Source organism: Penaeus japonicus, unplaced genomic scaffold, assembly GCF_977035675.1.
Source record: "Penaeus japonicus unplaced genomic scaffold, GWHDUDI00000001_assembly GWHDUDI00000005, whole genome shotgun sequence".
Classification (NCBI taxonomy): Eukaryota; Metazoa; Arthropoda; class Malacostraca; order Decapoda; family Penaeidae; genus Penaeus; species Penaeus japonicus.
Window position 1 is genome coordinate 5,326,501 of NW_028234407.1, and position 21,275 is coordinate 5,347,775.

General features: G+C 50.4%; 2 protein-coding genes across 2 annotated transcripts in view; both read left to right on the plus strand.

Annotated features, from left to right (window-relative positions):
- LOC122258285 (uncharacterized) overlaps positions 1-21,275 on the plus strand; it is a 190,779-nt gene that overhangs the window by 138,118 nt on the left and 31,386 nt on the right. The window contains 18 exon segments of the mRNA XM_086536787.1: positions 3,212-3,949; positions 8,627-9,232; positions 9,723-9,992; positions 10,749-10,955; positions 11,184-11,366; positions 11,789-12,331; positions 12,510-12,701; positions 13,533-13,733; positions 14,552-14,722; positions 15,557-15,748; positions 16,320-16,610; positions 16,932-17,309; positions 17,439-18,212; positions 18,336-18,644; positions 18,937-19,254; positions 19,437-19,760; positions 20,151-20,471; positions 20,631-21,155. Coding sequence (XP_086392913.1) covers positions 3,212-3,949; positions 8,627-9,232; positions 9,723-9,992; positions 10,749-10,955; positions 11,184-11,366; positions 11,789-12,331; positions 12,510-12,701; positions 13,533-13,733; positions 14,552-14,722; positions 15,557-15,748; positions 16,320-16,610; positions 16,932-17,309; positions 17,439-18,212; positions 18,336-18,644; positions 18,937-19,254; positions 19,437-19,760; positions 20,151-20,471; positions 20,631-21,155 — 6,543 coding nt within the window.
- On the plus strand, positions 5,342-8,627 carry LOC147471770 (uncharacterized). The gene is made up of 2 exons (XM_086536860.1): positions 5,342-7,801; positions 7,970-8,627. Exons 1-2 carry the CDS (start codon positions 5,357-5,359, stop codon positions 8,624-8,626), a joined length of 3,102 nt encoding a protein of 1,033 aa, XP_086392986.1. The 5' UTR covers positions 5,342-5,356; the 3' UTR covers position 8,627.

Sequence of the window (21,275 nt, forward strand, 5' to 3'; positions counted from 1 at the left end):
TTTAATATACAGAGAATGACTAACCGCATCGTTCAAACCTTAGCCAATGTGTATGATAGTAAACCAACCTAACTACATGCCCCCCACCCTCCTCCTCTTCAACCCACACCCCTTATCAATCCTATAATCCATAACTCCCCCCTCAACTCCCCCTTACTAATCCTCTAATCCATAACTCCCCCCTCAACCCCATTACCAATCCTCTAATCCATAACCCCCCTCCCCCTCCCCACCACCTTCCCAAAGATAACCTGTAGGATAGAAAGAGGCCGCTGTAAACAAGAGAGAGATTAGGAACGCAATCTCTCTGCATTAACCCTAATCCTCAAAAGATTAGAAAAAAACAAGCCAGCATCACCAATAGGCTTGGAGTTAACCTGCATGATGACGAATGCATCGCTTCGAGGCTGCAGCATGTGCGTGCGTGCGTGCGCTTCTAACCAACAGCTACCCTGCGTGAGTATGCTTCCTAGCTCGCGTGACGTCATGTTTGTCCGTGTGTGTGTGTGTGTGTGTGTGTGTGTGTGTGTGTGTGTGTGTGTGTGTGTGTGTGTGTGTGTGTGTGTGTGTGTGTGTGTGTGTGTGTGATGTATGCTTCCGTAAATGAGAGAAAGAGAGAGAGAGAAAGAGAAAGAGAAAGAGAAAGAAAGAGAGAGAGAGAGAGAGTAGAGAGAAGCTAAGAAAATGAGAAGAGAGAGAGAGAGCATAAATATGGGAAACGTGACGTCACCGAGCTCGCTGGTACCAAGACGGTAGCCGGTGATTGCAGCTTCTTGTGTTTGCACTGTCCGACCGCTGCTTGCATATTGCCTGTCCTCAAAAAAAAAAAGAAAGTGAATGAAGATGCTTGTCCATAACTAAAACTGATATTAACAATCATCTGTGGTAGCATCCATATCATACTATTACCGTGTTTTTATATTTTTAGTGTATTCATTCATAAAAAAATATATATATTGTGAGTGGATGCTTTAGCTGTATACTCTGCAGTAATTTCATTTACTGGTATACAGACACAGATGATGCATGTGTAAATGTGTAGAATTATTTTTACCTGATGTTTGTGCATCTGTGCTTCCTCGTGCCTGTCCTGCCGTTGCTTGCTTTATCTGTATTTTCATAATGCTATGCTTTCTAATGTGTTATAACAAAGCCACTCTCTGCATTGGCTTTTTTTTCTTAATTATTCAAACATTATCACGTTGCTCAGTAAGTAACACCTCTTGTTTGTAAGTAGCTTGTAAGTACGATTCTTCTGTACAGCACTGACTGTTATCTATTCTTTCCCTCCTTTTTATAAGATACACAGCATGGTTTGTTATTTTTTTTCTTTACATTTCGATCGTTCGCGAAAGAATTTCCGAAATAAACGCTTCGTCATTCCACAAATTTCGAGTGGAGTGAAGCCTTAATCGATTGTTGTTGTTGTTTTTAGCATGTATGAGTATTGCTTGAGAATGATGAATGCTTTTATACGTTGTGCAGCATGTAAGCGGCCCAGTATTTATTTTAAGATTTATATTTTGTCTTGTTTTGACTAACCTTCCCTCCACCAGTGTTCTACCCTATTTTTTATTTTTTTTCAATTTGTGGTCCATTTCCCTCCGTAGCTCCTCCCCTTTTTTTTATGTTCGGGAAGTTTTAATCTCCCCCGTCTTTTCCCTTTGTGCTGTGGTTCTATTATTTTTAAACTTACGGTTCACTTTTTGGTAATTTTTATTTACTATGTCCTCCCATTTTAGTCTTTTTTTTTAGAATTCTTAAGTTCTCCCTCCCCGCTCTCCCGTTTTCTGTGATCCAATCTGCTTGTTTAATTTCCTCCTCCCGTTTTCTAAAAAAAACAAAAAAACTGCCTACTAATTTCACCTCCCGAAATTAAATCATAATTCATGTTCGAAATGTATCATCCGTTTACACACTAACACAACAATAACGACATTAACACATTGAACATACCTAATATCATGAACCTGGTGATGTATTTTGAGAAAAAAAGTAATACTGATTAATATAGTAACAGTACTGTATTTGCATGACGCTAGACATCTGTTGTATTAAAGTACATGTACCGTAGAGGATTCATTATATAATACATTAATATAGGGCGGATCGTTATAATGCAATGATTGTAATGAGATATTTATAGATTGTTTTAGCAAGTAGCCTTTTGCCATAGGTTTATCAACTTACAGTAATATAATTAACTGCAGTTTGTCAAATATCCATAATGCTTGATTAAATCTGGACCCCAGTTATGAAACAGTTGTAGTTAATGTGAATAATGATAGCTTTTGTCTCTTTTTAATGATGTGAGATGTTCTAAAAGATATAAGATATATATGAATATATAAAAATCAAAAAATTAAAATTTGACTATTTTGAGTGGACATTTGACAAGAATATGTATATATGTCCCGAGATGTTCCCCCAATATAACAAACTAAAATTTTAATTCAACAAGACTTGACTCTTGGGTACCCCCCCTCCCCCGCCCCCATCGCTCCCCTGACTCCCAAGACAACATAAATAAGGGATAAAGACAAGTAGATTACTGAGAAATTCGAAAAAAAAATCTTAATGGAAATTTATGTCAGGCTGACTGTATTTGATAGATATAGAGATATAGAAATAAAAATTAGCCTCCCGGAGCTTGCTTGATATTGTAATAACAACTGTACAGATGTTCCTATTAGTATTATAGATAGCATTTTTAGAAAGCAAAACGAACAGCAGCACTTTTAGCTATAGATACTAGTCTATAATCCAGTGAATAGTTGATAGCAAAGCACTAGTCCTACTTAGATGTGTGAAAGACGAAATGTATATAGTTGCGTTTCTTTTTCAATAGCATTTTTTTGTGATATAGAAATTATTGTAGATTGAGCACATGTCCCCGACTTACCACCTCCCCTCCCCGTAGTGACGCAAACGACCATAACACGTTTATTAATAGTTTGGTTATTAATGCATATAACCCATTGTTTCCCCTGTTACTGACTTCACGACGCATGTTCTGCACTCTAATGTCCAACTACCATGGCTCAGTTACCTTAATTATGGTGGCCCGTGTGTACAGTGGATGTTGGAAAGCTTCTTTAGAAAAAAAGGGAAAGAAGATAGAGAGACAAATTTACCCTCCACCATCACTCAACCGAATTTTGACCTCGGGGTTCGCATGCTGACACGGTTGTCGTTGTATTTTTTCTTCCAGCTCTAACCACCAGTTCGTTCACCACTCCTACCACCACCACAGCTACACCCGCCACCACACTCACTCTAGGTGATGATGGTGATGATACGTCAACAACAACTACACCCACTTACGACACCTCCACAATAGCCACCCCGCCTACAGAACACCCGGGTGGTCCTACTCTCCCCTCTGTGCGCCCGTCCTCCTCCCCTATCCCTCCCCTCTCTACCACCCCCTTCGACGGAGTCACGGAAAGCGATCGGTACACCTCTGAGCCCACCATTCCCTCAGGGGAGATAGGGACGACCCTCCCTACCCCAGCTGATGTGGAACGACCCACCATGCCACCCGTCGACCCAGAAATCGAGTCGAACACTGAACAGACTGCCGTGGGCGTGTCCACAAGCGTCTCCACATCTGCCACCGTGCGCCCTGGGGTTTCGCGGCCGACCCTCCCGCCGGTGGGAAGTGAGGTCGAGACGGAAGCCCTGGAGGCCATGGAGCCCCTGACAGCTGCCCCTGAAACCACCACGCCTTCGACCGTCACGACCACCGACCATGTGGCACTGCCAAGCGAGCCAGTCACGGACACCCCGGACGACGGCCAGTATCACGTCACTTTTAGGCCAAGTCTGGAGCCCCGGCCGGCCACGCCCACCCCAGAGTCACATGCGTATGCGACCACGCCTCAGGCCACCCTCACTCCGCAATATGGCGATGAACCTTACGATGCCGCCACGGGGCCCCTTAGTCCTGGCACTGACAGACCTTATGGTCCTGGCACTGACAGACCTTATGGTCCTGGCACTGACAGACCTTATGGTCCTGGCACTGACAGACCTTATGGTCCTGGCACTGACAGACCTTATGGTCCTGGCACTGACAGACCTTATGGTCCTGGCACTGACAGACCTTATGGTCCTGGCACTGACAGACCCACTGGTCCTGGCACTGACAGACCTTATGGTCCTGGCACTGACAGACCTTATGGTCCTGGCACTGACAGACCTTATGGTCCTGGCACTGACAGACCTTATGGTCCTGGCACTGACAGACCTTATGGTCCTGGCACTGACAGACCTTATGGTCCTGGCACTGACAGACCTTATGGTCCTGGCACTGACAGACCTTATGGTCCTGGCACTGACGGACCTTATGGTCCTGGCACTGACGGACCTTATGGTCCTGGCACTGACAGACCCACTGGTCCTGGCACTGACAGACCTTATGGTCCTGGCACTGACAGACCTTATGGTCCTGGCACTGACGGACCTTATGGTCCTGGCACTGACGGACCTTATGGTCCTGGCACTGACAGACCTTATGGTCCTGGCACTGACAGACCTTATGGTCCTGGCACTGACAGACCTTATGGTCCTGGCACTGACAGACCTTATGGTCCTGGCACTGACAGACCTTATGGTCCTGGCACTGACAGACCTTATGGTCCTGGCACTGACAGACCCACTGGTCCTGGCACTGACAGACCTTATGGTCCTGGCACTGACAGACCCACTGGTCCTGGCACTGACAGACCTTATGGTCCTGGCACTGACAGACCTTATGGTCCTGGCACTGACAGACCTTATGGTCCTGGCACTGACAGACCTTATGGTCCTGGCACTGACAGACCCACTGGTCCTGGCACTGACAGACCTTATGGTCCTGGCACTGACAGACCTTATGGTCCTGGCACTGACAGACCCACTGGTCCTGGCACTGACAGACCTTATGGTCCTGGCACTGACAGACCTTATGGTCCTGGCACTGACAGACCTTATGGTCCTGGCACTGACAGACCCACTGGTCCTGGCACTGACAGACCTTATGGTCCTGGCACTGACAGACCCACTGGTCCTGGCACTGACAGACCTTATGGTCCTGGCACTGACAGACCTTATGGTCCTGGCACTGACAGACCTTATGGTCCTGGCACTGACAGACCCACTGGTCCTGGCACTGACAGACCTTATGGTCCTGGCACTGACAGACCTTATGGTCCTGGCACTGACAGACCCACTGGTCCTGGCACTGACAGACCTTATGGTCCTGGCACTGACAGACCTTATGGTCCTGGCACTGACAGACCTTATGGTCCTGGCACTGACAGACCTTATGGTCCTGGCACTGACAGACCTTATGGTCCTGGCACTGACAGACCTTATGGTCCTGGCACTGACAGACCTTATGGTCCTGGCACTGACAGACCTTATGGTCCTGGCACTGACAGACCTTATGGTCCTGGCACTGACAGACCCACTGGTCCTGGCACTGATGAACCTTATGGTCCTGGCACTGACAGACCCACTGGTCCTGGCACTGATGAACCTTATGGTCCTGGCACTGACAGACCTTATGGTCCTGGCACTGACAGACCCACTGGTCCTGGCACTGACAGACCCACTGGTCCTGGCACTGACAGACCCACTGGTCCTGGCACTGACAGACCTTATGGTCCTGGCACTGACAGACCCACTGGTCCTGGCACTGACAGACCCACTGGTCCTGGCACTGACAGACCTTATGGTCCTGGCACTGATAGACCCACTGGTCCTGGCACTGACAGACCCACTGGTCCTGGCACTGACAGACCCACTGGTCCTGGCACTGACAGACCTTATGGTCCTGGCACTGACAGACCCACTGGTCCTGGCACTGATGAACCTTATGGTCCTGGCACTGACAGACCCACTGGTCCTGGCACTGACAGACCTTATGGTCCTGGCACTGACAGACCTTATGGTCCTGGCACTGACAGACCCACTGGTCCTGGCACTGACAGACCCACTGGTCCTGGCACTGACAGACCCACTGGTCCTGGCACTGATGAACCTTATGGTCATGGCACTGATAGACCCATTGGTCCTGGCACTGACAGACCCACTGGTCCTGGCAGTGACAGACCTTATGGTCCTGGCAGTGACAGACCTTATGGTCCTGGCACTGACAGACCCACTGGTCCTGGCACTGATGAACCTTATGGTCCTGGCACTGACAGACCCACTGGTCCTGGCACTGACAGACCTTATGGTCCTGGCACTGACAGACCCACTGGTCCTGGCACTGATGAACCTTATGGTCCTGGCACTGATAGACCCACTGGTCCTGGCACTGACAGACCCACTGGTCCTGGCACTGACAGACCTTATGGTCCTGGCACTGACGGACCTTATGGTCCTGGCACTGACAGACCCACTGGTCCTGGCACTGATGAACCTTATGGTCCTGGCACTGACAGACCCACTGGTCCTGGCACTGACAGACCTTATGGTCCTGGCACTGACAGACCTTATGGTCCTGGCACTGATAGACCCACTGGTCCTGGCACTGACAGACCCACTGGTCCTGGCACTGACAGACCTTATGGTCCTGGCACTGACAGACCCACTGGTCCTGGCACTGATGAACCTTATGGTCCTGGCACTGACAGACCCACTGGTCCTGGCACTGACAGACCTTATGGTCCTGGCACTGACAGACCCACTGGTCCTGGCACTGACAGACCCACTGGTCCTGGCACTGACAGACCTTATGGTCCTGGCACTGACAGACCCACTGGTCCTGGCACTGACAGACCCACTGGTCCTGGCACTGACAGACCTTATGGTCCTGGCACTGACAGACCTTATGGTCCTGGCACTGATAGACCCACCGGTCTTGTTACTGACAAACCTTATGGTCAAGGCACTGACAGGCCTTATGGTCCTGGCACTGACAGACCCACCGGTCTTGTCACTGACAAACCTTATGGTCAAGGCACTGACAGGCCTTATGGTCCTGGCACTGATAGACCCACCGGTCTTGTCACTGACAAACCTTATGGTCAAGGCACTGACAGGCCTTATGGTCAAGGCACTGACAGGCCTTATGGTCCTGGCACTGATAGACCCACCGGTCTTGTCACTGACAAACCTTATGGTCCTGGCACTGACAGACCCACTGGTCCTGGCACTGACAGACCCACTGGTCCTGGCACTGACAGACCTTATGGTCCTGGCACTGACAGACCTTATGGTCCTGGCACTGATAGACCCACCGGTCTTGTCACTGACAAACCTTATGGTCAAGGCACTGACAGGCCTTATGGTCCTGGCACTGATAGACCCACCGGTCTTGTCACTGACAAACCTTATGGTCAAGGCACTGACAGGCCTTATGGTCCTGGCACTGACAGACCCACCGGTCTTGTCACTGACAAACCTTTTGGTCAAGGCACTGACAGGCCTTATGGTGAGAGCAGTGAGAAACCATATCTTACTACTGCCTCTGGTAAACCAATTGTATTCCCTGATCAGACACTTTCCGATGAAGAAGCACAAGATACTGGCACTGACAGACCTTATGGTCCAGGCACTGACGGACCTTATGGTCCTGGCACTGACAGACCTTATGGTCCTGGAACTGACAGACCTTATGGTCCAGGCACTGACGGACCTTATGGTCCTGGCACTGACAGACCTTATGGTCCAGGCACTGACAGACCTGAAGGTACTGGCACTGACAGACCCACAGGTCCTGGCACTGACAGACCTTATGGTCCTGGCACTGACGGACCTTATGGTCCTGGCACTGACAGACCCACTGGTCCTGGCACTGACGGACCTTATGGTCCTGGCACTGACAGACCTTATGGTCCAGGCACTGACAGACCTGAAGGTACTGGCACTGACAGACCCACTGGTCCTGGCACTGACAGACCCACTGGTCCTGGCACTGACAGACCTTATGGTCCTGGCACTGACAGACCTGAAGGTACTGGCACTGACAGACCCACAGGTCCTGGCACTGACAGACCTTATGGTCCTGGCACTGACGGACCTTATGGTCCTGGCACTGACAGACCCACTGGTCCTGGCACTGACAGACCTTATGGTCCTGGCACTGACAGACCTTATGGTCCTGGCACTGACAGACCTTATGGTCCTGGCACTGACAGACCCACTGGTCCTGGCACTGACAGACCTTATGGTCCTGGCACTGACAGACCTTATGGTCCTGGCACTGACAGACCTTATGGTCCTGGCACTGACAGACCCACTGGTCCTGGCACTGACAGACCTTATGGTCCTGGCACTGACAGACCCACTGGTCCTGGCACTGACAGACCCACTGGTCCTGGCACTGACAGACCCACTGGTCCTGGCACTGACAGACCTTATGGTCCTGGCACTGACAGACCTTATGGTCCTGGCACTGACAGACCCACTGGTCCTGGCACTGACAGACCTTATGGTCCTGGCACTGACAGACCTTATGGTCCTGGTACTGACAGACCCACTGGTCCTGGCACTGACAGACCTTATGGTCCTGGCACTGACAGACCCACTGGTCCTTTCACTGACAGACCTTATGGTCCTGGCACTGACAGACCTTATGGTGACAGTGACACTTCCACAACCGGAAGGCCGCTCCCTGCAACTGTTCCTGGTGTGAACATCAGTGAGCAGACGCCTATCTACGATGAAGAATACTTCTCTACCGATGAAAATGGAGGGACAATAAGCGATATTATTACACTGGGTCCAGATTTCACTTTCCCGGGCAGCACCGTTACGGACAGTTCGATAAGGGTCGAAATTCCCACGACAACAGAGGTCGCTTCTACAGATGATGAAGACGGTACACTGCCCCCTGGAATAATAGCAGTGGTACCAGGACAGCCATTGGGCGATGAGGCCAGCGACAGCACCCCTGTGAGTGTCGGTGGGACGACTGGGTCATCCGTCGCAACCACGACTCCTTCTACGGAAAATGAAACCTCCGTGTCCATTCATTTCCCACTCATGACCATTATCCCTGCCCTTATCACGCCCTTCCTTACCACCAAGTTACCTCCAGTTTCTGCAGGAGCTCCTACCTGCAGGAACAATTACAACTGCATGGACACCCAAATGTGTTATGGCGGGGTGTGTGTGGACGGTTGTTCTGTATCCAAGTGTGGGTACAAGGCTCAGTGCCACACCGCGCATCACATCCCCATGTGTACCTGTGTACCTGGTCATCGTGGTAACCCCCTGACGGAGTGCCTTCCAAAGAAAGGTACTAGGCATTATCTCTTAGAGAGAGAGCCGAACCAGAAGAGTTTTGTGAAACATGTAGAACGTTGCAAACATATGAAAACATTTTTCACTTTGTTTATGGAGGTCGTTTCTCTACTACTAACTCTCGTATATTTTCGCATTTCTTTATTTTTCCGTTTTCCGTTTTCCGATTTCCGCTATTGTTTCTGCATGCGTATGTGTGAATGACTTAGAATTAGGGATGTTTCTTTATTTCAGCTGCATCAAGCTTGTTGTTGTTTTGTAGAAATGAATACAAATTTCAAACGACGTTCTTCTAGTACTGTATAGTAGATATTGATCACCAATTTCTGATGTACTGTATTTCCATATGCTTTTTCGACCACAATTTATTTTGCACGGCGTTTGTGATGACGTAAGTATAACTCAATAGTGACTGTAGCATTTAAACACATCCATCTGACAGACAGCAAATAAACATGACCTAAACATTTCCACCCCGCCCCCAGCACCTGCTACATCCCGCCCTCCTACACTCACACCTCGACCTCCCGTGGGCGTCCTCACCCCGCGCCCTCCACCTGTCAGACCGAGCACTCAATGCGTGAGAGACTCCGACTGCTCTTTCACGGAGAACTGTCGGGGTGGCTCTTGCGTTGACCCATGTGTGGTTGGCGCCCCATGTGGACTCAACGCCGAGTGCGGTGTGACGCTCCACCGCCCTATTTGCACCTGTCCTCCGGGGTATACGGGTAACCCCCGCCAAGAGTGCCTCAAAGGTACTCCCCATCTCTTACATTTATCTTTGCATATGTGTGTGTGTGTTTGTGTGTGTGTGTGTGTGTATGTGTATGTGTGTGTGTGCGTGTGCGTGTGCGTGTGCGTGTGTGTGTGTGTGTGTGTGTGTGTGTGTGTGTGGTTGTGCGTGTGCGTGGGCGCTTGTTTGTTTGTTTATGTCTGTGTGTGTCTGGTTCTCTCCGTGTCTGTGTGTGCTTATCCCAAATTTCGACCAAAGAGAGTATGCCAAAGTTCCACAGCTCCCGCGACCAAACACGAACCAGGACCGTAGAAAAGATGAAATCATCCTTCATCATTGTATTTCATTTGCACGTATTGTTTTCTTTTTGCTCGAGCCTGAGTATAAGTTGAACAAACCGTATGCATTTTGTATCAAAAGCCAAATTTGCTTCATTACACTCACGCTTTTCATTGTATTTTGTGTACATTTTTATTTGTTTGCTAGCTTTGTTGTACCTATCTTTGCTATGTGTGTGTAAATGTAGCGGATTCTTTATTAATGGTTGGTTTGTATTGGAATCTGTATGTGTAATGTATGCTTGTGTGATGTATCCAGTATTTCGACAGTATTTATAGTTGATGTTTTTTTTTAAGTTTGCAATTGATATTCCCTGACTATATGACATACAACGACCCCTTAGCCCTCGAGATGACTCAGTCGTCCCTGGGCTTTAGGGTCTCCATGAGGTAAGTGTCCGATGACCTTTGACTGACCTTCTTCTATCTCTTGAACTTAGCACCAATCGTCCCACCCGGATGCACATCTGACTTCGATTGTGTCGAGACCAAAGTTTGCTATAATCGGGACTGCAAAGACCCGTGTGATCTTGCCAACCCGTGTGCGGCCAAGGCCACTTGCACTACAGTCTCGCATCGTCCCGTGTGCACCTGCAATCCGGGTTACTCGGGAAATCCATTTGTTTTCTGCGGAGTTGACAATATATGTAAGACGTTGCTTCTTGGCTTCTTGTTAATCCTGTCATCAATATACTCTCGTGTGTCCTTATACTGCATGCTTACACCCTCCAAGATTATAGATACATTGTCATATACTCACTAATTTATCTAATTATATTTGCACATATCATGATACATTTTGTAGTATTAATAGAGAGGGGCAACCTCAGTAACATAACATTGTGAGAATCCCAAACTAACCTAACGCCCCTCAGCTACGGGATGCCGTGGCGATGGTGACTGCCCCTCAACACAAGCTTGTATTAACAACGACTGTCGGTACCCCTGCGAGGATGACCCCTGTGGAGTAAATGCTGAGTGTATCAACAGTGAGCATAGTGCCCAATGCAGGTGTCGCAACGGCTTCCAGGGTGATCCGCTGAAAGGATGCACACCCGGTAAGTTAGTCACCCCGACAATGACAGAAAATAACCATTTTCTGTCATCTAGGTTTTCTACTGACGTTCAGGGGTAACTTCGCTAAAAACTTTCTTGACGATTTCTGCCCCCGTTTTTCTTTATCGGCAGCGGAAATTTCAAGAAGTTTTATAGGGAAATTTACTGTTACTTGTCGTCTCATACATATTAGCATAACAATTTAATCAAAGAAGGAAATGAACGTAACGTTATTTATATGACTGTTCAAAGTTTCCTCCAAAAATATATTAGTTGGTGTAGTAAACACGCTAATGAAATAGTTTGGAACATATACTAATAAGTACACTTTTGTTGTAATATTTTCATATACATGTAATGATAATAACCTATGTGCCTTCTTGCCTATCTGACTGACTTGACTGCGTTGCGGTGACCGACACAGTGGGTTGCTTCACCCCTGACGATTGCCCCTTGACGGAGGAGTGTTACAGCGGGCAGTGCGTGAGTCCATGCCGGCCCGCCAGCAACCCCTGCCCACAGTCCGCAACATGCCTTGCCCTCAACCACGCCGCCACGTGCATGTGCCCCCCTGGCCACACGGGCGTCCCCCTGCAGGGCTGTTCACCCCTCCCCCTCTGCGGCTTCAACTCCGACTGCCCTCTTGACAAGGCCTGCATTGAGCGCGTGTGCACTGACCCTTGTGCAGCCGCCCCGTGCCCACAGGGGTCTGTGTGTACCGTGGAGACTCACAGGCCAGTGTGCCTGTGTCTCCCCGGGTACACCGGAGACCCCAGAGTGGGGTGCAGCCGCAGCGGGTGCGAGAATGACTCGGAGTGCCCCAGTGGGAGGGTGTGCCGTGGCGGGCGGTGTGTGGATCCATGCACGGACTGCGGACAGGGGGCGCTGTGCCAGCTGTCCGGCACCACGCCCCTCTGCCTCTGCCCTGAGGGCTTCACAGGAAACCCAAATGTTGCTTGCAGCCCAAGTAAGACCTGCTTCTAATGCTATCTGTTTCACGAACATAATTTCATGACATTTAAACTGTAGCTTTGTAGCTTCATTTTTCTAGCTCTGCGCTGCCTTTGTGCGGCATCTTAGTATTCCTTGCCTTACTGTCTGACTGCTGCCTGACCCTCGTCAACCCGCCTGACTCTGACCCCCAGTCCCCGGCTACTGCTCCTCGGACATCGAGTGCCAGCTTCTGGAGGCGTGTGTGCGTGGGGAGTGTCGTAACCCCTGCACTACAGTGCCTCCGCCATGTGGCGTGGGGGCTCGCTGCCGCGTCATAAACCATCGCACCATCTGCCAGTGCCCTGACGGGTACGAGGGAGATCCCCGGGACCTGTGCTCCCCAGGTAACCGCCCACCCACTTCCGCCCCTGTGCACTTTGGCCGTGTTTTACTCAGCGTCTCCCTTTAACCTCCTTCCCCTTATGGGTTGGCTCCGGGCACGTGCGGCTTCGCATGACCTCTGACCTCGACTACGCTGCTCTCGTGTGCCGCGAACGACCGCCCACTTTCCGGCGGCGCCTCCGTGCACACAACTCTCTAACTTTCACTCAGCACTAACAAAACAAAAAAAAAAAAAAAAAAAAAAATTACTGCATGACGAAAGAAGATTTTTTCCCGCGAATCGACGCATGGTTTCTCCGTTTTCTATGCACGAAATTCTTTCCTTTCAGGTTATTTCACGTTTTTTGGAAAAAAAATAAAATCGGTTCTTGGTGCTCTCTTTGTGATGCGAATTTCATTTTTTTCTTTTTTTCAGAGTACAAATATTACACAAGTGAGTGAATTTCTCTCCAATAATTTCCTCACATGATTTAGTAAACCTCACACTAGTTTCCCTCGGATACAACAAACAACACAACATCTAAACTTTCAAGAAACTTTCCGACAGACTTGACGTATTTAAAGACCATTTCTGTTGACTTATTATAAAGCATGACAAAAAAAGATCCGTCTTTATGTATCCCTTTTCTTTCATATGGAAAACGTACATCGCATCGAAAACAAAACGAATTCTCTGTCGTTCTCCAAACCAACGAGGGTTTTCCGTGCGATTTCAACTAATAAGAAAGACAGCAAATCCCTTTTTTAAAACAGTCACCCTTCGGTGCCATGCCGACATCTCTACCCATACCCCTTTTGATTACATCCTTTCCCCCCTTTTTCTCCCCCCCTAGCGAGCACCCCACAGCCAGGGTGTCAATACAACAGGGACTGCCCGTCCAACAGGGCTTGTGACCGGCTTTCACGCAGGTGCATTGACCCCTGTGATGAGGACACCTGCGCCCCCACGGCCTTCTGTCAGGTCATTGACCACCAGCCCAAGTGCGAGTGCCCGGCAGGATACAGCGGCAACCCTTACATCGAGTGCGCTATTCGTGAGTATTAGTTTTTTGTTGTTGTTGTTGTTGTTTTGGGCTTGTTATTTGCGTGATTTGTGTTGTATGGAGCTTATTAACTGGGAAGTAGCGTAGGTGTTTATTTGTTTACTTTGTTGAGTTTGTTTAGGGTGGTGATTGTGATTAGAACTCCAGTATTTCAGGTATACAATTTGGATTTACTTTATTTTTATTTACAACTAGTAGCTTCGGTGTGGTAGGCTTTTATCTAGTCATTAACCACGGGTATTAGTATAGATTTTCCTCTCCAGAAATAGCCGATTTATTGTAAATTATTAATATTAATTACTGAAAGTTGGGAAACATTTTTGGTTAGTGCTTTTATCATAATCGGGTGGCCACTACAGGGCTTTCACGTGCAAAGAAGTGTGTTGTCTTTTGTGCTTTATTTGTGTTTCGATAACTTACGGAGTACACGGATGTACACTATACTGTACACTCTTCTTATGATACTATATACAACACTTACACTTTTGGCAGAGAAAAAAAAATCAATACACAAAATAGATTTTGTGTGTATTGTTTTTCTTTTTCTGCCATATTATCAACACGGTAGAGTGTTTTTTTCTATTCACCTACACTATTACTCTCCCAGAAAAGGAGGTTTCTGCTCACTTCTCATCACAAGCTTTACAACACTATAGACACTATACTGTCATACTAACAAGAGTACTCAACAACCCGACACCACATTCCAGTGCACATCCGATGTAATATCCCACTGTATTAGCTTCTAACTAACCTGGGCGCCCACCCCTCTTCTTCTCCCACCCCCCCCCCCTGCTTGCAACTTGTAGAGGCGTGCAACAGCAATGACACGTGTCCTCCTGGGACCTCGTGTATGTACGGCCAGTGTGTGGAGCCGTGCTCAGCGATCCGGTGCCCGCCAGGGAAGGTGTGCCGTGCCCTTGGGCGGGGCGCCGAGTGCGTGTGCCCCACGGGCCTCGCCGGAGACAACTGTGACCAGAGTAAGACTTGGAGAACGACCCCGAGGGTAGCTTGGCTGCGTGCGTGTCTTATGCTGTGGTTGCAGAGAGATACTCGCATTGTGTATATGTGTGTGTGTGTGTGTGTGTGTGTGTGTGTGTGTGTGTGTGTGTGTGTGTGTACATATATATACATATACATATATATATATATATATATATATATATATATATATATATATATATATATATACACACACATATACACACACATGCACACACACACACACACATAGAGAGAGAGAGAGAGAGAGAGAGAGAGAGAGAGAGAGAGAGAGAGAGAGAGAGAGAGAGAGAGAGAGAGAGAGAGAGAGCAAAAACCCAAGCTACCCATAAGGGTCCCTTCTGTTAACTTCGACTACCTGTCCTGACTGTTTAATTTTTCCCACAAATATATTTTCAACAATCGTATTGTAGTTCTTGTTAACTGTACTTTATATAACATTCACTCCACGTAGCCACATACTGCAACATCAGTAGAGTAGTTGAAACAGGGATTTTTATTTTCAAAAGTTGAAAGACAAGTTGTTGTTGTTCCTCATACTTGGTAGAGTACAAAAAATATATATTTCCATTGACTTCACAAACAAATGGTATCTTAATAACCAAACTTAACTACCAAATACATACATGTAGTTTGGAATATTAGCTGAAACAACCCCAGATACTAATAGCAAAACAAAACATATCACTTAATCCACCAGTAATTTCCTCAAGAAGCGTAGACTAAGCTTAGAGCAAGGCTTTCTCCCAAAAAAGCTTTTCCTCTCTTTGCTGTTTAAACCTGCCAGTAGCTTACACTAACGCCTCCTTCAGTATCCTCTGGCGGGTGTTCTGTCGACGCCTCGTGCCCACCCGACGAGGCTTGCGTTTCGGGCACGTGCCTTGACCCGTGCCTGGTGAAGAACCCGTGCGCTGCGGACGCCCTGTGCTCGGTATCGCAGCACAGCCCCGTCTGCACGTGCCCGCCAGGCCAGTTCGGGGACCCCTACGTCATCTGTGGACTCAGTGAGAGCACCTCCTTTGGATCGGTGTTTGAGAATGCAGCGGCGGCGTCACGGGATCAGATATGGTGTCGAGTGCATCTGAAGGACTTCGTTCGTTGGCTTGATTCGTGGCTTTATTTGCCAGTTAAATGTAGTGAAGAGTGCTGAGGGATTCTCCTTGTGCTGACGGGGATGACCCACTGTAATAGACACCATATCTCTTTCCATTCATCGTCTGTCGATTTCAATGATACGGAGCTCGTTTTTAGGCAAAGTATAGGCAGGTTGATTAGAATCTTGCAATTTATTTCACTCATTTTCGTACAGTGTTTAGATTTTTAAGACCGCCAGCCTCCGGATTTGCTAAAAGCGAGTCTCTGCGTCAACATAAGTACTTCTTTTATTTCTGTCCTGACGGCATACAACGACGTGACTGATCTATCAATGATATAACAATAATAAAACGACATCTCCGACATGACACTGTATAACTGAAACTATTGTGCAATGCACGCACGCACAATACCGAGCACGACAGTTGTTGCGAGTCCATTCCCGCCGTTAACACACACGCCCGCTCTTTCCCTCACCAGCTGTCGGATGCCGCGACAACAGCGCGTGCCCGCCCACCCAAGCCTGCATCAACAACCAGTGCCAGGACCCGTGCCGCTGCGGCCGCAACGCCGTGTGCGAGGTGACCCAGCACCGTGCCACGTGCCGCTGCCCGCCAGGCTACCAGGGCGACCCCCTCAGGAGCTGCCAAGTGCCCATCAACCCTTGCGACTCCGACCCGTGCGGCGAAGGGGCTCTCTGCGAGCTCGACAACGGCAACCCGATCTGCGTCTGTCCGCGAGGCACCACCGGCAACCCCTTCGACAAGTGCAGTAAGTGGCTCTCTCCCAGGCAGTGCATGCATACATACATACATACATACATACATACATACATACATACATACATACATACCTATATACATACATGAAAACATACACATATACATAGATAGATAGATAGATGTAGATATATATAGATATATGTGTGTGTGTGTGTGTGTGTGTGTGTGTGTGTGTGTGTGTGTGTGTTTATGTGTGTGTGTGCGTGCGTGTGCGTGTGTGTGTTTACTCACTCCTGTGTTGTATTTTGATATTGTCGTTGGCTTTAGTTCATTCGTATATTCATTTGTATATCTGCTTCCCTCCTCTTAGTTCCTGAAGGCAAGGACTGCGAGCCCAACCCATGCGGACCCAACTCGGGCTGTCGGGTCGTGGGCGGCGCCCCGGTCTGCTTCTGTCTGCCGGAGTTCATCGGCAACCCCCCGAGTGTGCCGTGCAGCCCCCCCTCCAACCCGTGCGACCCCTCCCCCTGCGGACCCAACACCGAGTGCAACATCGTAAACGGCTTCCATCGCTGCACGTGTCGCCCGGGCTACGTGGGCAACCCCAACACCATCCGGGGCTGCGAGCCGCCCGTCAACCCGTGCGTGCCGTCCCCGTGCGGGCAGGGCGCTCTCTGTGACCCCAACAGGAAGCCCTTCTGCTACTGCCGTCCTGGCCTCATCGGCGACCCCTACACCGGCTGCAGAGGTAGGATTCAATTACACGAGTTTTCTGCGCCGTATTTCAGGTTGTATATATGTAATTTTACATAGAATTATGCAGGTATAAGTTATTTGATTTCACTGATGAAATGACTATGTAATCCCCGTCCTACAGTGCCGCCTCCGAGCTGCGGCCCCGGCGTCTGTGGTCAGAACGCAGAGTGCTACGTGCGAGGCGAGAAGCTGCACTGTCGCTGCCTCGACGGCTATAGAGGCGACCCGAAGGTGCAGTGCGAAGCTCAGCCCGACAACCCGTGCGAGCCGTCCCCGTGCGGGCCCAACACGCAGTGCACGGTGGCGCCCGGCAACTACCCCGTCTGCGCCTGCTCCCCCGGCTTCTTCGGCGAAGCGGACTCCTTCCAGGGCTGTAAACCGCAGTGCACTGTCGACACGGAATGCAGCGACGACCTGGCCTGCATCAACACCAAGTGCGTGGACCCGTGCCCGGGAGCCTGCGGCATCAACTCGCTGTGTGAGGTCAACACCCACCGACCGGTCTGCTTCTGCCCCGCCGGCTTCATGGGCAACCCTTACATCAGGTGCGAGGAGAAGTCGGAGGTCATCCCGCCCAAAGAGGAGCCTTCTCTGCCCGCCAACCCTTGCGTGCCGCCTCCGTGTGGCATCAACGCCGATTGCCGCGTGAAGGGCCAGCAAGCGGTGTGCTCTTGCATCGGCGACTATATCGGTGACCCGAAGGACAGGTGCCGGCCGCAGTGCGTCACCAACGCCGACTGCCCCGACGACAAGGCCTGCATTGACCAGAAGTGTCGCGACCCGTGCCCCGGGCTGTGCGGCGTCAACGCGGAATGCGAGGTCGTCAACCACAACCCCATCTGCTTCTGCCCCAAGGAACTCACCGGCGACCCCTTCAGGTTCTGCGCGGAGAAACGTGAGTGCCGTTTACTTTGATTGATCTTGACTTTATCTTTTGATATTTTCCTCAATGATTTTTCTTTCACCCAAACCCATCCAATCGAGGCATCCTATTGCAACACCCATGTCTCTCCCCCAGCGCTGCCACCGCGCCCGGCCCCGTGCCAACCGAACCCCTGCGGCCCCAACTCTGAGTGCCGCCCAAGCTCTGACAACAACAAGCCCGTCTGTTCCTGCCAACCCGGCTTCTTTGGCTCGCCGTGCCGTCCCGAGTGCACCATCAACCCAGACTGCCCGATGTCCCTGGCCTGCATCAACTACAAGTGCGAGAACCCGTGTCTCGGCTCGTGCGGCATCAACGCGCAGTGCTCCGTCGTCGCCCACAACCCCGTGTGCAGCTGTCCCGACGGCCTCACCGGGGACCCCTTCAGCCGCTGCTTCGAGAAGGGTAAGTGAACTCCTCTCACGCTCGGACTCCTTTTATGCAGCTTGTCTTTTGCAGGTTTTCAGGTGTTCAGTTTTTTTTTCAGGTCTTTTTTTCAGATTGCATGAATTAATTCGTTTTATTACGAAAGAAAGTTGCATTATGTTTTTTTTGTTTTTTTTGCATCCGTTATGAATGATAGTCATGCATATCTCGTACTGCACGCGTTGTTCAGCATGTAATATATTTAGCTTGATCTTCTATCTTAGAATGATTCCCAATATTCTGTCTCTGATGCCTGTCCGTCTGTATATAGTGCCTCTAAACCCCGGCCTGGAGAAGCCCTGCACCCCCTCGTGTGGTGCCAACGCCGAGTGCCAAGTGGTGGGAGAGAAGGGCACTTGCGCCTGCCTCTCCGGCTTTTACGGCAACCCAGAGCTCGGTTGCACCCCCGAGTGCATCACCAACTCCGACTGCGTGCCGACTCGCGCCTGCATCAACCAGCGCTGCGTGGACCCGTGCGCCGGCTCGTGCGGCGTGCAGGCCGAGTGCCGCGTCCTCAACCACAACCCCATTTGCTCATGTCCCCAGGGATACATCGGGGATCCTTTCAGGTCGTGTCATCCTGCTCCTGGTACGGTGCTCAGCTCTCTCTCAGTGTCTCTCCTGCTTTCTTTCCTTGCCGTTTGCATACATATATTGAATAGCATGATGTAGTAGATGTAGAATGTAAATCATGATTTCATACCCTTCACCCCCCCCCCCCCTTCACACACACACACACTCGGCATCAACATTTCCGGCACGATTTTCCAGCCTTGCCTCCAGTGCCAGTGAGTCCGTGCCAACCCGATCCTTGCGGGGACAACGCACGATGCACGGCGTCGGGCACCGTGGGCTTCTGCACGTGCCTCTCCGGCTTCATGGGAGACCCGTACGTGCAGTGCCGCCCCGAGTGCGTAGTGAGTAGCGACTGCCCGCTCACGCTGTCATGCATCAGTCAGAAGTGCCGCGACCCGTGCCCGGGCACGTGTGGCAACAACGCCCTCTGCTCCGTCGTCAGCCACAATCCTGTGTGTGTGTGCCCCGAGGGCTACGTAGGAGACCCCTTCACCGAATGCCGCGTCAGACCGTTGCCACGTAAGGCTGCTTCGATGCGCCCCCTATTCACGCCCCCTCCCCCCCTAACCCTGAGCCCCAGCGGGTGTTCCTCTCCCTCCATCCTTCCCATCCTCGTCCGGATGCTGCCCTCATACCCACAATCCTCCCGCTTTTTGCTGTGTGTGAACGTTATCTCACCTCTTCCTGAATGCACTATATATAAATACGATTTCCTGAATGTATATACAATTCTCAGTTTCTTATTTCTATCTTATTTTTAGAAGGGTCTTCTCTGGAAAGTGCTCATGTGTATATATAAAACTTTTTCGTGCCATGTCATTTCGACTCGCATGGCGCACACCCTCTCAGAGTTGGTAGAAAGTATGCTTTACCTTTCCCTTCTTCGCCCCCCCCTCCCCCACTCCGTAGCGGTCCTACCGGAAGCGGTGACCAACCCGTGCCTGCCCGACCCCTGCGGCGCGAATGCCCAGTGCCGTGTGCAGGGCACCGTCGCCGTGTGCGAGTGCCGGCCGGGCACCTTCGGCAACCCCAACCAGCCGTCGGGATGCCGCTACGAGTGCGTCGCCAATGCCGACTGCCCGATGGACAGCGCGTGCATCAACCGGCGCTGCGTGGACCCGTGCGCGGGCACGTGCGGCCTTGAGGCACTGTGCAACGTGGTGGCGCACAACCCCATCTGCAGGTGTCCCCCAGGCTACACCGGCGACCCCATCTACCGGTGCACCCTGAGTAAGCTCCCCCCTCCCTCCCTCCCCCTGCACCCCTCTCTCTTCTGTTTGTATAGTGTGTATATATGTTTATAAATTTCTTTTGCATTTTGTCCACATTGTGCATGAGTTAGAACATTATAGCCGAGCGTGTAGTGCATGACCGCATGTCCCCCGACAGTCGACCTGTCGGTGACGCCTGAGGCCGAGACGCCCACCGGGCCGCCACAGGACCCGTGTGCCGGCTCGCCCTGCGGCCCGTCGGCGGTCTGCTCCAGCGACCACGACCGCTTCTCCTGCTCGTGCCAGCCGGGCTACTTCGGCAACCCGTACGAGGGCTGCCGCCCCGAGTGCACCGTCAACTCCGACTGCCCTCCGAGCCGCGCCTGCATCAACCTCAAGTGCGTGAACCCGTGCCCGGGCTCGTGCGGCCTCAACGCCGATTGCCGAGTGCTCAGCCACCAGCCCAGCTGCTACTGCCCGCCGGGTTACACGGGCAACCCGTATTCGCGCTGCTTCATCGACCGACGTAAGCCGACCACTTACCGACCGCCAACACTAACGCTGACTGTCGACGGTCCTTTAGACACGACCGATCTCATTTCAACTAATATCGTGGACGCCTGCAGAGTTTGCATGACCCTTTTTTTCAACGGGAATTTCACATTTCCGGCAGAAACGAAAATTCCTTGTTTTCATTTAATACATTAATCTTTTTTTTGTTGCAGATTCGATTACTTTTTTATGCATGGAATAACTTTCATTATTTGTCTATTTAGAAATTAATATTTTGCTCATTTTTACATGACAAAGGTAACAGTGACAA